Source organism: Leopardus geoffroyi, chromosome A2 (genome assembly GCF_018350155.1).
Source record: "Leopardus geoffroyi isolate Oge1 chromosome A2, O.geoffroyi_Oge1_pat1.0, whole genome shotgun sequence".
Taxonomy (NCBI): domain Eukaryota; kingdom Metazoa; phylum Chordata; class Mammalia; order Carnivora; family Felidae; genus Leopardus; species Leopardus geoffroyi.
In genome coordinates this window covers 4,149,584-4,165,413 of record NC_059331.1, presented here as the reverse complement: position 1 = coordinate 4,165,413, position 15,830 = coordinate 4,149,584, and the positions used below count along the sequence as shown (strand labels likewise).

Sequence of the window (15,830 nt, the reverse complement as noted above, 5' to 3'; positions counted from 1 at the left end):
CTATAAACAGAGGCCTGTGCTTAAGTCTCACTTTGGCTTGCCCCAAAAGCTACCTCTGAGAAAATGAGCCCTGGATGCAGCAGTTTATTTAGGAGGTAAATCTAGAAAGCACATGGGGAAGTGGTGAAAAAGAGAAGGGAAGAGAGCCAACGCAGGTACTCTAAATCAAACATGGAACCGCAGCCGGCCTGGAGGGGTGGGGGAGGCGGGTGCCTCTATCCACCACCGCTCTTGGGCTGAGCGAGGAAGGGAATCAGGCAGAGGAGAAGGGGCCCGGCTGTGGGTGAAAGCAGGCGGGCTGAGGGACATGGGCCGGGGCACCAACAGCTCTGCAACAGCTACACACGCCATCCGAAGGAGCCAGTACCTCTGAGGGCCCTCAAGCAGACGGGAGCTCACACAGGGGAAATGACGTGCTCCCGGCCACTCGACTGTGAGCAGCAGAGCTGGGCCCACAGCTGCCCAGACCAGTCTGACCCTAAAGGCCCTGTTTACAACCCCTTTCTACAGCCTCCCTCCAGTTCCACAGTGACCACCATCTCGCAGAAGTGCTGACAGCACCTCCCCGCCCTGCCCTTTGCCACCACTGCTGAAGTTGAAGACTCAACACCACAGAAACGTATTTAGAAAATCCTCTAAAATTTACGTGGTGGCTTTGGAGCCTGGGAAAAGGGAGAAACAATACGGAGCAGGCGTGGGCTCTGGGAGCTTCCACCTCTCTCACCGCGAGCAGTGGAGGGACAGACCCGCCACAGGCTGTGAGCAAACATGAGCCAAAGAATGGCACGGCGTCGTTCAAAGCAGTCCCCGAGAGGGGACAATCATCTGCATGTAAAGGCCGTACTACATTGGCTTAAAAACACTTTCTCTCCTCGATGACCCCTTGGTCTTACCTTCCCATATTTGCTGAAAAGATTCTTCAAATCTGTGGCTCTGGTGGTAGAAGAGAGTCCGCTAACCCAGAAATTTCTACCACAACTGCTACGACCTATTTCAAAAGAAAAGTCTGGTCAAAACCACCACACTCACGAGAGTCTTAAAGACTAAAGTCATTCCAAACCAGATGCTTCCCCACTTCTCCCAGATGCCAGCACAACCCAAGCCGGCTAAGACAGGAGAGCCTGCCGCGTCCTCACACAACGCTGGGAAATGCACACCAGGTCTACCAGGGTGGTGAGCAAAGCCACTTTAACAGCAGTGACCCAGGGGCTATCAGGAACGTGGGAGGTTGGTTCACATAGAAAGTCACCAAATGGCACTAGGCAGCCCGGTGGAGTGGCTTCTGCCCATAGAACAGCTGCTATCAGGATGAACCCAATCCAGATGCTTCTCCTTCTTGTCATATATACCTTCCCACCTATGCCTCATCTGGATTTCTTCTCCTAGACTGCTAAGAAGGAATCCGAACCAACAAAACGTCGTCTCCGTTAGCGATTTTAATAGAGAGCGAAGCTGTTGATAAACCTGAGGTACCAGATAACCCCACGACAGCTGAAGTCAGAACATTTATTCCCATTTACAAGTATCACTGAGGCTAAGGAAGTCTGCAAATCAGAGGGCCAGTCAGGATCGATGAGCTCAAAGTGCTCCCTCGAAAACAAGTGTCTGCTTCCGATCGACAGGTTAACTCTGAGGACCTGGCCTGCCCTCTAGAACCCAGAACCTGCAGATGAGTAGCAGAGGAGGGGATAAAGCCTTCATGAGAGGCCCCGAAGCACATCTGGGAAAGAAACACCATATGCAACGAACCGGAAGCAGATACCCCACTGCTGCCAAGGCCCAACATGCTCCAGGAGACTGGGGTCGCCCCGGTGACCTACCCTTTTCCTCTTTGGAAAGCCTTTTTGTATCCGAGTCATCTTCGACAGAACTAGAGACAAAAGATAATGTCACTCCAGAAGGAAGCAGCAGAGAGGAAACAAACTCAAAATTATAAAACACGTGCTGAGGTTGCATACCTACCCGAAATTTAGTTCTGAAAAAATGATACCCCGACAAACTTGTATTGGAAATCTGACCTAACCATAAGATTTCAGACCCATAGGAGTTAATTAATTCTGCTGGGCTAAAGATAATTAGGAAGAATTAAAGAAAACAACCATGATAGGTTGAGAAAAGAAAAAAGATTATGTAATCAGTTTAAAATAAAGAGAAATAAAACATCGTTTAGAAGTAAACTACAATTGCATCAGTCTGGCTGGCCAATTGCAGAAAAAACAGCTTATGTGTGTCATTAAATGACCAATGAAAAGGAGATAGCGTCTGGTCTAAAACTGAGAAAAAACAAACCTCATTTTCTGATCAGCGCCCTCACTGGCTGAGGACTCTTTAGGAGCCGGAGGGACTTCATTACAAGCTTCAAAAGCAAACTTCTTCACGTCTTCTTTGCTATCTCTGGGGTCTGGGCTTGAGGCTTCCTGGGGCGCTTCCGCGACCTCCTCGCTAGAGGCTTCCGTGTGCTCTGAGGCTTTACTACTCTGCTCAACTGGCTTCTCTAGCCCTACAGGCTCACAGTCCGTCCGCGCGCCATCGCCCGGCTGCTCCACGGGCTCCCTTTTCACTACCGCTAACAGGGTGTCTGCCCTGCTCGCCTGAGCTCGTGCTGTTGACTCGCTGGCCAAATCTAAGTCACCCTCCTCCGGATGGGCGCTGCCAAAAAGGTCCTCTTCCTCCGCAAGCTTTCTGTCTGGCCCCACGCTACTTGTATCCTGTGCAAAGGGCTGCTCCAGCTCGGAACCTTCTTCTTTTACTGGCTCAGATTTACAAGTTTCCCCCAAAATGTCGAGTATTTTCTCATTTTCTACGGATTTAACAGGAATAGAATGGCACAAGGTTTAATTACCAGGGAAATAAAGCAATCACAAATGCGGAACCGGCACGGCTGCCACGCTAACACGAAGAGAACCGCTAGCTACACAGAGATTGGAAAACCCGCGGGTACACAAAGTTACACTGGTTACACTACCTGCGCTCCAACCGACTGCTACAGTAAGCCGCTACGCTACATGGAAGAGAAAAGCATCCCAGAGATTTAACCCCCAAAACCTTCTGGCTGATTCTTGACAGTCTTCATTCTGTCGTCGTTTACATAGAACTCTTCCAAATTTAGCTTCCAAAGTCCAAGTTGCTTAACTGAATGTATCACCATTCACTGAACAGCTCAATTTCCAAATTTCTTTGAATTTCTTTTAACAGAACAGTCCAACATGAAAACCAGAATCTCTTCCATCGGTGATCTGAGATATTTGCAGTCCAGAAAGTGAACGGTATTTGTTTGGAATTCTCATGAAGAAACTCTTTCCTCTTCTGGAATCCAGTTATGTCTCAATGTTTTAAAACGCATCTCCCTACAGCTACCTGCACTGCCTGAATTAAAAACCACAAAGTTAAGACACTGCCCAATATCACAAGATCTGTTTTGTGGGGTGCAGAGGTTATTAGCTCTTGAGAGGCATGCAAACTCTTTCTACATGTTTAAATGCCGTTTACGTTTAAAAAGGCATGAGATAGTCTCATCTCACCAATACAGTTTGTAAAATGAGAAGTCAGCCACTTTCACAGATCTGGTGATATGGCTGGGTTTCCAATCTCTATGATCCTGGTATGTTCTGGATCGTAAACCTTTAGAACAATGTATACTACAGTAAGGCAACTTTTTAAAATTAAAGAATTTAAATTAGAGAAGGTGGAAAGCTAGAATGGTTCCAAACCCCCGCTGGTAAGTTTTTCATTTAACAGTACCTGGCTCCAAGGATGGCTCTTCAATTTCCTGCAACAAAAAACATAAATAAGATTGTGCCAGATGAACGTAATCTAGTTCATTTACACTGAAAACTAACTAAAAGGGGGATTTCTGAAGTACATACTAGGAAACTCACAACTGCAGCAAGTGGAGAACCTGCTCGCGCATTCAGGAAAGAGCCTGCCCTCAGACACGCCACCTCCCTCCCCTCCGCCCCAAGCTCCCCAATGCAGGCTACTCTCCAAGGGCCTGGGCCCTGGTTGCGGATACGGTTTCTTTTGCCTTGTTTCCCCAGCACCTGGCAATCGTATCACTTTCAGTGGTGATGACATCATCACAGGCTTGTCAGTCCCCCTAGACTGAACTCTTAAAAGCCAAGAGAGCGGTGTTTTTGTCTACTTGTGGCGTGTAACAGAATGCCTGACATTTCATTCAACGTAGCGCTAATTTCTAAAAATTCAGAAGCACGAGGGAACATAGGTACAGGTAGTTGGACCTCTGTTCTTAGTTCACCTGGTCCTACTACCTCACCTCTGCCTGCCTGTCACTTGAGTGCTGTCCAACATTACACGCTACTACCCCCCCCCTCCCCCCCCGCCAGCTTTTCCAACCAGCGTTGCCACGGGGCCCCCTCTAATCCCTAAATATCCTCCAAACCCTTCCCAGAAAGTCCTGTCCGTCCAGACCATGGCCACTCCTCACCTACAACAGCATCTGGTCTCACTATCCCTTCCCCATATGCCTGCACTTTACCGCCATGGTGAGCATACGGTTCCTCGTGGCCTAAAGCCTTCAGCGATGGCCCCCACACCCTCTCGCCCCCAGCAGGCCCACGTGTCCCCGCCCCACCCCCAGGCGAGTCCTACACCTCCCTCAGCACTTGGCTTGGGGGCCATCTCTTCATAGAAAGGCTTCTCCTAATGGCTTCAGAGGCTGCCCACTATGGAAGAGCCCCTCTGTCAACATGCGGTCCTCCACACTGACATTCCCTCTGCGTAAGGCCCGTCATTCTGGACTTTAGGCAATACTGAGGAGCACCGACTAGGTTCCACGCACAAATTTAAACACCTCACACACACACACACACACACACACACATTAATCAGACAATCCTAACAGGTTGGAACTATCAGTATCAAACTTCTTTTCACAGACAGGGAGACTGGCACAGAGTGACTGACAAACTTCCTCAAGGACACACAGCACAGCCAGAATCTAAGCAATGGCTGTGTGGGTGGGAGTCCACACCAGTCCTGGTCTCTGCTCGACCCTGCTGAGGTACTTTCCATGGCGAGGAAGGGCCCCGGGAAGATGGTGACCACCCTTTCTTCTCATTCATCTCTGTATACACACCTGACACATGCTTGTGGGATGGAGGGGAATGGTCTGCACCTCCACTGGGAACTAGTCTGCCATCCTGGAAAGCACTGTGGAACTGTTCACTTCTCTCAGTTTCGTTTTATGCACTTTTTTTCATGCAACGTACCCCACCCTGGGAATTAAGCCTACAACTAAAGCCAAAGATCATTCTAGACAGAATTCTCTCCTTAACTTTCTCCAGAAAGAAATTAATGTACCTCTATTTGTCTCTGGAAGGGTTTATATATTTTCCACGTTAACACAGGAGTCTTTGACCAAAAAAACCCAAAAAACAAAAAACTAGAGCAAATGGCAAGACCCGGCTCCTCCTTTCCTTTCGGAGTCAGGAAATGGGTGGTATCCCTTTGCAGCTGGAGCGAGACATCAGGACTAAAGGTAAACTGGGCTCCACCACACTTTCTTGAGGTTTGCACCCTCCTCGCAGCTGGGATTCTGGCTTGCCAATAACCAACCTTGCCCCTGCCTGGCAGAAGCAAATGGGGATTGTGTCTGAAAGACGGCTTCTAATTAAGCAGTACAGGTAAATGAAAAATGACACCAAAAAACCCAAAAAAAACAAAACTGGCACATACTATGGTTTTATTTCCTTGCAAAATTTTCCAATGAAAATCAGACAGCTACCCAGATAAGTTTATTCCAGCAGTTTTTATCTAGGCAGGCTTGCTGAAAAATTAAAAGGAAACTCAAGACCCACATGTATGTAAATCCTACCTGAAAGTCAGTCCACATCTCATTTGTTCTCATCTAAGATTTAATATTTACACAGACGATACAGTCAAGGTGATAGAGTCATCAAAATAAAGCTCTGCATTTGCTGTGAGAAAATTCCCGTAGACGGAACCAGAACCCGAGGTTCCACCCTTCCCAGCTGTGACGTCACTGCTCTGGCCACCCCACCCCTCCTGCATCCTCATCTGGACCCCGAGAATCTCTCCTAGGGAGGGAGTGCTCCCCTCAGCCCCCCCACCCCCACCCCATCTCACCCAACAGAGGACACCACCCAGAACAGATCAGACGGGTGGTCTTTCCGCCGGCAATGAAACCAACAAGACCTTCCCAAACGGGCCCTCCTCTTGGCTGTACAGAAGCCACGGAGCTCGAAGGGGAAGGAAAGACGAGGAGTCCTTTGCAACAGGCACATTGTACTTGGAGAAAGTGGAAAGTAAAACCCTCTCTGAAGGTGCCAGAGGGGCAAACACACCTCACAATGCCTTGTACTTAGCAGTGCCATACAACATCTGAAGTGGTTGCCAGAAATGGTAGTCTCATCTTGGATTCTAAAATTATTGACACATACAATTTACCTGCAATATAGTGAAGTCAGATGATGAAGTATCTAAATTGTTTAGAGTTTCTTTGTCCTCCATCTGTAAAATAAACGAGAATACAGCTTATGTTGTCAATACAGGGTAACCCAACGGTACACCCATACAATGAAAAATAACAGCGATGAAAATCACTCCTGACACAGTGCAGGAATCAAAACAGCATTATAGTTTGACTTCACCTCAGTTTAAAGAAACATTCCAAGTGTATATACCTGCAGACAGAGTGTGAAACCCACTAAAATGGTACCAGTGAGGATTTTAAGACACAAGCCAAAGGAAAAAGGAAAAACAGTAGGTTTAATCTAAAAAGAGATTAAAATTAGGTAGTACAGACTCTCCCAAGTCAGTCGGAACCCCAAGTTCGGGGGCTGCTCTCCCATGAACAATGTCCAGAACCAGACTGCAGGACAGATTCTCAGATTTCTCGGGCCGCCACTTCTCCAAGCCTGAATGCTACGGCTACTGAGCCTGCTGCCCCAAGGTGGCTCCGGCCTAGACTGGGATGGATCCCTTGAGTACCTGACTCCTAGCCTCATCAATCTCCAAAGTGGAGTGTGGGGATAGGAACACGACTGCAAAGTCAGGTGGCCCAGAGGCACGTCTGTTGGGGAAGAACGACTGGTGTACTGATCTTCTAAGAGGCGGGCTCTACCCAATAAGGTGGGGGTTCCCCATACACATAAGGGAGATCCATAAAATTATTGGGCGAACCAAAATAATTTTAACTGCTTGCCATAACACCCCAAGCTGGTTATGTTTTAGGGAGGACAATAATGTTTCAAGTATTTGCTAAAGAAGACGGATGGCTATTACGTTTATCTGGCTAGGAAGCCACCCTTGCACCACTCCTTCCTTCCCGACGCAGCTGTCTCCAGATCGCCTGTGTGTGCTCCCAAGAGTGCAAGACCATCTGTCCTTTCTCTGCACAAGTGGCCACACACTGTGTACCCTGCCATAGCTTCACTTTCCTCTTGGAGATTGTTTTAATTCCTATAAACCTAATTAGTTCATGTACGTGGTTACATTAAAAGTAATAACTATAGGGGCGCCTGGGTGGCGCAGTCGGTTGGGCGTCCGACTTCAGCCAGGTCACGATCTCGCGGTCCGTGAGTTCGAGCCCCGCGTTGGGCTCTGGGCTGATGGCTCAGGGCCTGGAGCCTGTTTCCGATTCTGTGTCTCCCTCTCTCTCTGCCCCTCCCCCGTTCATGCTCTGTCTCTCTCTGTCCCAAAAATAAATAAACGTTGAAAAAAAAAAAAATTAAAAAAAAAAAAAAAAAAGTAATAACTATAATAGCAGAAGGGGTGATAATATTTCACACCGACGAGAGCAATGACCCTATGGTGCGGCTGTATGCTGGGCACTGCTCTAAAGCAGGGTCAGCAGACTTGTCCTGTCAAGGGCCAGCTGGTGAATATCTGAGACTTTGCAGGCCAAATGGTCTTTGCCATGATTATTCTACTGTACTGTTGGAGAAATCAACCACAGAAGACTGTCCCCAACAGGAGTGGCCATGTTTCAACAGATCTTTGGCCAGTATGAGGACTTTGGATCTAAGTTGGTAAGAAACATTTATCTTTTCAATCTTCCCCAAACCAATTATTTTTTGCAAGTGAGGTCTAGAGAGGTTAACTAACTCGCCTAAGGTCGCACGACAAATTAAGTGGCAGACCTTTACTGAATGGTCTTAGTTCTTAAACTATACCACTTCCATCAATCATAATTACTTAACCATCACTGACAGACACTCGAGACGCTTCCAGGCTTTTGGGACTGAATGTATTATTTTCTAATCAGAGAGGAAAAACCAACTTCAAGAAGCAGCAGCTAATAAGGAAGGGTAAGTACTTCATCTCACTGCTCTAGCGTTTGGGGTACTTTTGAGGAAAGCCACTGAATGAGACTCACGCCAAAAACTAAAATTATATACCCTATTTGTATCAAAATGAGAGTCATTTCTCAGAATCACACTTTCCATTCCAAGGACAGTCTGCTACCTCTAAGGATACTCAGGATCCGTTCCACTAGCAGAGAACAGAGGTTCCTTCCCTGAGGATGACTCAGGAGGCACCCACCAGAAGACATCTGAGAACCACTATAGAAATGAGGTGCCTCCCAGGAACCCACACATAAGCATTCCTACCGAGATGCCTCACATCTTCTAATTTTTACCACCTTTTCCATCTAGTCAACATTCATCCTCACAGAAATACAATAATCTAATAAATTTTTCGCACCAAGTCAACACGGTGTAGGAGTTAAGCACACGGACTCTGTCATCAGCCTGGTCTTCTTACTCTCTTACGAGCTATGTGTTCTTGGATCTTTACCTTTACTCTCCAATTTCCTCAAGGAGAAGATAGGCAAAACGTCATTTACATATGTCCTGTTGTGTCAAAAAGATTAAAGGACATCATGCCTAATGCCTGGCAGACAACATTCAATAAAAACACCCATTACAACTGTATTATAATTTGATTTGTTTCTAACGTGAAAAAACTAAGGCTTAAAAACTGTCAAAGCTGGGCGCCTGGGTGGCGCAGTCGGTTAAGCGTCCGACTCCAGCCAGGTCACGATCTCGCGGTCCGGGAGTTCGAGCCCTGCGTCAGGCTCTGGGCTGATGGCTCAGAGTCTGGAGCCTGTTTCTGAGATTCTGTGTCTCCCTCTCTCTCTGCCCCTCCCCCGTTCATGCTCTGTCTCTCTCTGTCCCAAAAATAAATAAACGTTGAAAAAAAAAAAAAAAAAAAAAAAACTGTCAAAGCTTATTATGGAAGGGTGACTAGGAGGGTACCAGACGGTTCTTTAACAGGAAAAGACCAACTTTCAACCTGTATTTTGGTATTTTCGAGGCTTCCGAACCATATTACTGTAGACCAACCTCCTAGAATAGGAAGGTCTTGCATAGCGCCCCCGAATGTTTAAGACTGCATTATGCAAATAATAGCACCTACTTGCGTACCTCACCAAGACACTACTTTTCCAAGCGAAGTGTGTTTTCAGAACTGTCTGAATTTTACACGTGAACAGATGAACTAGTTTTAAAAGGACCCAATTCCAAACGCAAACCTTATCATCTACCAAGATATTTGAGGAACTGACGAATCCTGGTACATCCTAGATAGAGACCCTGCCGAGTTACCTACAGCATGTTCTTGAAGCTGCTCAGGAAGGTCTTTCATTTCTCCCTCGACTAGCTCTCTGCTATCGGACAGGGACTCTGGGAGGTTATCCGCATCATCGTCTTCTACGCCATCTGCAACGCTTCCATTATCGATTTCTGCTTCATCCAACACGCTGATATCCATCATGTCGATGTCCTGCAAGTTCTCCAAACTTGTTTCAACGTCCTCCTGTGACAAAACAAAATATAACCATCACATGACTGCTATGGGTCATTCCACCAAGTTGATTCACTAACAACGCTGCACATACCTGTCCATCCCCAGAGTTTTCCTCCAGTCCATTGTCTTCCACACCCTCTTCTTCTGGTTTACGTCCTGGAGACAGAATCATTTACACCATGAGATCAGTGACATCTATATTCCAGAAGCAGTAACTTTTACAGGCCCTAAGCATTAAAGAAGTAGATACCAACACCATGGCACTTCCCAACTTAGGGATGGTAAGACCATTTGGGACTGGACAGCCTGCTCCTACCCCAGGCAGAAGAGTTCTGTTCTCAACAAGTGGCTGTGCAAGTGTGAGGAGCTAGAAATGAGTGCATAGGAAAGTCGGGGCAGATCAGACCTGTTTTAAGGCCTGGCCTCCGTGTCGAGTGGCTTTGGTTGTGGGAAAAGAGTATTTCACACAGTGTGCTGCTTTTTAGTTAAGAAAGAGCAAGCGTATTTTCCTACAGAAACTAACACAAAAGAACATAAATAAGCAAAAAGGAAAAACCATTCATAATTTTACCACCTGGAGTTATTAGTCCCCATGTTATCATATACTTACATACACAGACATCCTCTCCTATCTTGTTACCTACATATGCGTAAGATGCTTACAAAAATGGCACTGTACGGTCATTCTGTGATCTTGTCACTTAGTATCTTATGAACGTATTTCCATATTCTTTAACGGCATCATCTAGAGACACCACCATTGATCTGATTAATACATACAGGTAGAAATTCAAGAAAAAGCTTATGAAGATGAACATCCTGGCAGTTTTTTTAAACGTTGATTTATTTTAGAGAGAGAGAGAAAGAGCACATGCGTGAATGGGGGAGGGGCAGAGAGAGGAGGAGACACAGAATTGGAAGCAGGCTCCAGGCTCTGAGCTGTCAGCACAGAGCCTGACACGAGGTTCAAACTCACGAACTGTGAGACCATGACCTGAACTGAAGTCGGACACGAAATCGACCAAGCAACCCAAGAACCTCCTGGCAATTCTTTTTGCACATAGGCAATTACCATTCTAGAACGTATTTCTAGAAAGGGCATTCCCAAGACAAAGGGTATTTTTAAGGCTTTTATTAAAAAAGAAAAAAAGATCCTACCTATTATCAAGATAGGTCACTCCAATTCACACAGCTCCATCAACTATGAATGAAACTGCCAATCTTTCCAAATCTTTGGTAAAATCAGGTATTAATTTTTACCTTCGTCAATGTACTAGGCAAAAAAAGGAATAGTGTCTTCATCACAATTTATCTTAGGTTGCATTTTTTGTTCAGGAGGCTGGACTCACCCCTTAACTCTTCTCACTCAACCTCTTTTTTTTTTTAATTTTTTTTTTTCAACGTTTATTTATTTTTGGGACAGAGAGAGACAGAGCATGAACGGGGGAGGGGCAGAGAGAGAGGGAGACACAGAATCGGAAACAGGCTCCAGGCTCTGAGCCATCAGCCCAGAGCCCGATGCGGGGTTCGAACTCACGGATCGCGAGATCGTGACCTGGCTGAAGTCGGACGCTTAACCGACTGCGCCACCCAGGCGCCCCTCACTCAACCTCTTAATGTTTCTTATGAATAGACTGCTACATTCACAATCTGTTCTGAAGACAACAGTTCATAATGGCCGGCAAGTTGGCACTTTCATCTAAATAGTAATTATGTGGCCAATGCCTTTAATTTTTATACAAATTATCAGATGAATAAAAACAATAGAAAAAATGCAAATGATACTAGAAATGACAGATCTAAAGAGAAAAGGGAAATCGTTAGCCATGGTAGTAATGAAAACTATAGGGCAGAAGTGGAATTTTTGGTCCGAGAACAGGCTTGCTAAAATTAAACCCTTTTCGTCACGAAGAATGAAATCCCAGGTACAAAGTACACGAAGTACGCTGTGGAGGACGAGTCTCAACAGCAGAGTGTAATGCAGTGAGCTCATATGCTTTGGAGCTATAGCTCCTGGTCACGGAAGCAGAGCTCAGCTTCTGGAAGGATGCAGCAACGGTCGCTGATCAGCTACCTTTACTCAGTCACAAATCCTCAGAAAAACTTACTTCCTTCAAGACCTTTTTACCAAAATGAAGATCAGTTTCTTTAAAGCCAGTACCTGTTTTTCCAAGTCACGTAAGGGAAACAAACGTTAACTTGCTTACATTTAAGGATTTATCTTGTGAGTGTGCAAGATGCATTAACATTTAGGGCAAAGGGCGGGGGGGGGGGGGGGCGGCAAAAACACAAACCTAATCATGGATACCGTAATTGAGTTTTCTAAAAAAAACCCTCAGGGGTAAGAATTTCCTTATAACATCTGTTCCCTGATTTTTCCATATTCTAATTTCATTCAGCATTATCAGGAAATCTGAAAAGTTTTTTAGGAATACCTTCTTTAAAAACATAGAGCGTGTGGCACCTGGGTAGCTCTTTGGGTTAAGCGTCAGACTTGTCTCAGGTCATGATCTCAATGTTTTTGAGTTCGAGCCCTATGTCAGGCTCTGTGCTGACAGCTTGGTGCCTGGAGCCTGCTTCGGATTCTGTGTCTCCCTCTCTCTCTGCCCCTCCCCTACCCCACCCACACTCTGTTTCTCAAAAATAAACATTAACCCCCCCCCCCCCAAGAACATGACACTAACAGCACCATTCAATACATTATGTGCAAATAGTCTTTAGTGGCTGGCGGGGAACACCATTAGCGTTTTATAATATCTCCATGGCAAAATATGCCTTAAGCTTTAAAAAAATGTCTGGAACTCAACCCAGCGCTCTTTATATATAAATATACCAAGAAGATGCACTAGCAGCATGTCCATGGATTATATTTGATAAAGCTGGTATCATTCTAGAATATATACCTCGTACATCCTAGTTACTAGGAAAAATCTAAGTAGGTCACCGTGAACTTGCAACCCTTTACTGATCTCTCCCTTCCACAAGACGCAGCAGGTTTCCCACAAGCAAAATCAGTTTTCCACGTTCACAGTCACCTTTGCTCCAGAGCAGCAGCATAGGCACACTGCAGCCCAGACTCCTCACGGGGGAGCTCTCTCAAGTAAGAAATCAGCAGAGGGGCGCCTGGGTGGCTCAGTCGGTTAAGCGTCCGACTTCAGCTCAGGTCATGATCTCACGGTTTGTGGGTTCGAGCCCCACATTGAGCTCTGTGCTGACAGCTCGGAGCCTGGAGCCTGCTTCGGATTCTGTTGTCTCCCTCTCTCTCTGCCCCTCCCCCACTCATGCTCTGTCTCTCTCTCAAAAATAAATAAACATTAAAAAAAAAAAAAAAAAAAAGAAATCAGCAGAGAGGTCAAGAGGAACATGTATGTGGTTTGCTTTTTGTTTTTTAATATTTATTTGAGAGAGAGACAGAGAGAGAGACAGAATCGGAAGCCAGGTCAAGGCTCTGAGCTGTCAGCACAGGGCCCGAGATGGGGGCCTGACACAGGGCTCGAGCTCACGAACCACGAGATTGTGATCTGAGCCGAAGTTGCAAGTTTAACCAACTGAGCCACCCAGGCGCTTCAAGAGAACGTGTGCTCGGAAGAACAGGCTTCAGTACAAAAAGCATAACGCTGGTCGGGAAGCTTACTGAGAGCAACTATTTGGGAAAAGCCACTCTTCTAAAGAGAAGACAGGTATTTAAGTCGATCCAAAATGGATAAAAATGAAAACTACAGCTCTCTAGAATAAGTCAAAGTGCCATCTTTATGTCAAGAGAAAAGGAGGCCCCTCAAATCCTCCCTCCGGAGTAAACAGCATCCTTGTTCACAGCCTCCTAACTACAAGGTATTGCTCTACTCACTCTGCTCTGGCATCGGTAACCTGTAGAGCAGGAACCTGTCCCTTGCCCTCTTGCCTGGGATGCCATCTCCTCTTCCTCCCCAGAGCTTCTTTCTGCCTCAGGACTCACCAGTTAACTGCCTCCTCCGACTCTGCCAGGGTCCCCCAAAGCACGAGTGGCCAGATGCATGCGGGCAGGTCATTACTTTTAAAACGTATCTGATTAGGGGTTCATGGTTCCTAGCTTGAGCCTTGCGCCAGGATCTCTGCTGTCAGCACAGAGCCTGCTTTGCTCTCCCTCTGTCTCGGCCCCTCCCCTGCTTGTTCTCTTAAGTAAATAACTTAAAAAAAATAAAATGTATTCTATTACACAAACATTTATGCAATCATATGCTCAAACACAGTCACACTCCTCACTGTCATTTTTACTTCACAAATAAAAGATTCAGCCTCGTTTTCTTGCACTACATGTTAATCCACCTCCATCTTTTATTTTGTACTGTGGATATTCCTTAGGTTAGGGACTCCCACGCAAAGAGGCTTTATTAAAAAAAATTTTTTTTTCACATTTATTTATTTTTGAGAGAGACACAGCACAAGCAGAGGAGGGGCAGAGAGAGGGAGACACAGAATCCGAAGCAGGCTCCAGGCTCTGAGCTGTTAGCACAGAACCCGATGCGGGGCTCGAACTCACAAACTGTGAGATAACGACCTGAGCCGAAGTTGGCTGCTTAACCAACTGAGCCACCCAGGCGCGCCCGAAGAGATTCATTAAATCATTTCCAAAAACTGCCCAACTCCGCACATCCTTACTAACATGGAATATTAGAACGGTATAAAATTTTGCCAGGGTGAGAGGCCAAAATGAGAACTCTATTTTTTTCTTTGCTTTCCTTCAATTACCCGCAAAAGAATCTTTTTTCATTATACAGGCCAATATTTTTTCTTTGATCCATGAACCACTTGTTCATAATCTCTACTTTGTCAACTGGACTGTGAATTTTCCTTATTAAAAAAAATTTTAGTGTTTATTCATTTTTGAGAGAGAGAGAGAGAGAGCACGAATGGGGGCGGGGGGGGGGTGGGCAGAGAGAGACGGAGACACAGAATCCGAAACAGGTTCCAGGCTACAAGTTGTCAACACAGAGCCCGACACTGGGCTCAAACTCATGAGCTATGAGAGCGTGACTTGAGCCAAAGTCAGACAATTAACCAAATGAGACCCCAGGTACTTATTTTCCTTATTCTATAATACTTGCTCTCAATCTGTTGCATCTGAGTTATTTACGTCGTCTTTTACTGAGAGGATTAAACCTTTCGTGCAGCTAAGTTTATTAGCCTTCTTGTCTGTCGGTTTTAGTGTCATTTCAGGTCTTCACCAGGGTAACTTTCAAAGTACCATCCTAGCCAGAATTTTCTATTTGGCCTGGAAGGAGGAAGAACAGATCCTTTCCCACCATGAGATAGATAGCCAGCTGTTCCAGCATCATCTACTGAAAAACCCTCAGTGCCATTTTTAAGAGGAACAAATCCTCAAACTTCCCAGTTTCTGATATCCTATTAAAATTAGAGCAACTCGGGGCGCCTGGGTGGCGCAGTCGGTTAAGCGTCCGACTTCAGCCAGGTCACGATCTCGCGGTCCGTGAGTTCGAGCCCCGCGTCAGGCTCTGGGCCGATGGCTCGGAGCCTGGAGTCTGTTTCCGATTCTGTGTCTCCCGCTCTCTCTGCCCCTCCCCCATTCATGCTCTGTCTCTCTCTGTCCCAAAAATAAATAAAAAACGTTGAAAAAAAAAAAATTAAAATTAGAGCAACTCTACATCACTGGTTTTCCATTATTATTTTTTTTTTTTTAATATTTGTTTATTTCTTTTGATGGAGAGAAAAGCAAGAGTGTACATGCACAGGGGAGGGGCGGAGAGGAGGGAGGGAGGGAGAATATCCCAAGCAGGCTCCATGCCGTCAGCACAGAGCCCGACGTGGAGCTCAAACCCGTGAACTGTGAGATCATGACCTGAGCTGAGATCACCAGGCGCCCCACAACTTAGTTATTCTTATACATTTTCTTTTTAGATCACTTTAGGAATAACTGACAACTTTCTAATATGAAATCATCACATCTAGAAAAATGTTCTCAAAATTAGTCATGTCACAGGTTTTGAATATTGCTATTAGCTTTGCTATTTAAGGACACTAAACATACTACCTTTTACACCCAC

General features: G+C 45.8%; 1 protein-coding gene across 2 annotated transcripts in view; it reads right to left on the bottom strand.

The window, feature by feature from the left end:
• Positions 1–15,830, bottom strand: part of SAFB (scaffold attachment factor B) — a 38,882-nt gene that overhangs the window by 12,680 nt on the left and 10,372 nt on the right. For both annotated transcript variants that reach the window (XM_045491670.1, XM_045491669.1), the window contains exons 3-9: positions 9,881–9,945; positions 9,592–9,798; positions 6,427–6,489; positions 3,742–3,769; positions 2,290–2,800; positions 1,821–1,870; positions 894–988 (exon numbers count right to left, since the gene is read on the bottom strand). In XM_045491670.1, the coding sequence (XP_045347626.1) occupies positions 894–988; positions 1,821–1,870; positions 2,290–2,800; positions 3,742–3,769; positions 6,427–6,489; positions 9,592–9,798; positions 9,881–9,945 (1,019 nt within the window). The remainder of the gene's footprint in view (positions 1–893; positions 989–1,820; positions 1,871–2,289; positions 2,801–3,741; positions 3,770–6,426; positions 6,490–9,591; positions 9,799–9,880; positions 9,946–15,830) is intronic.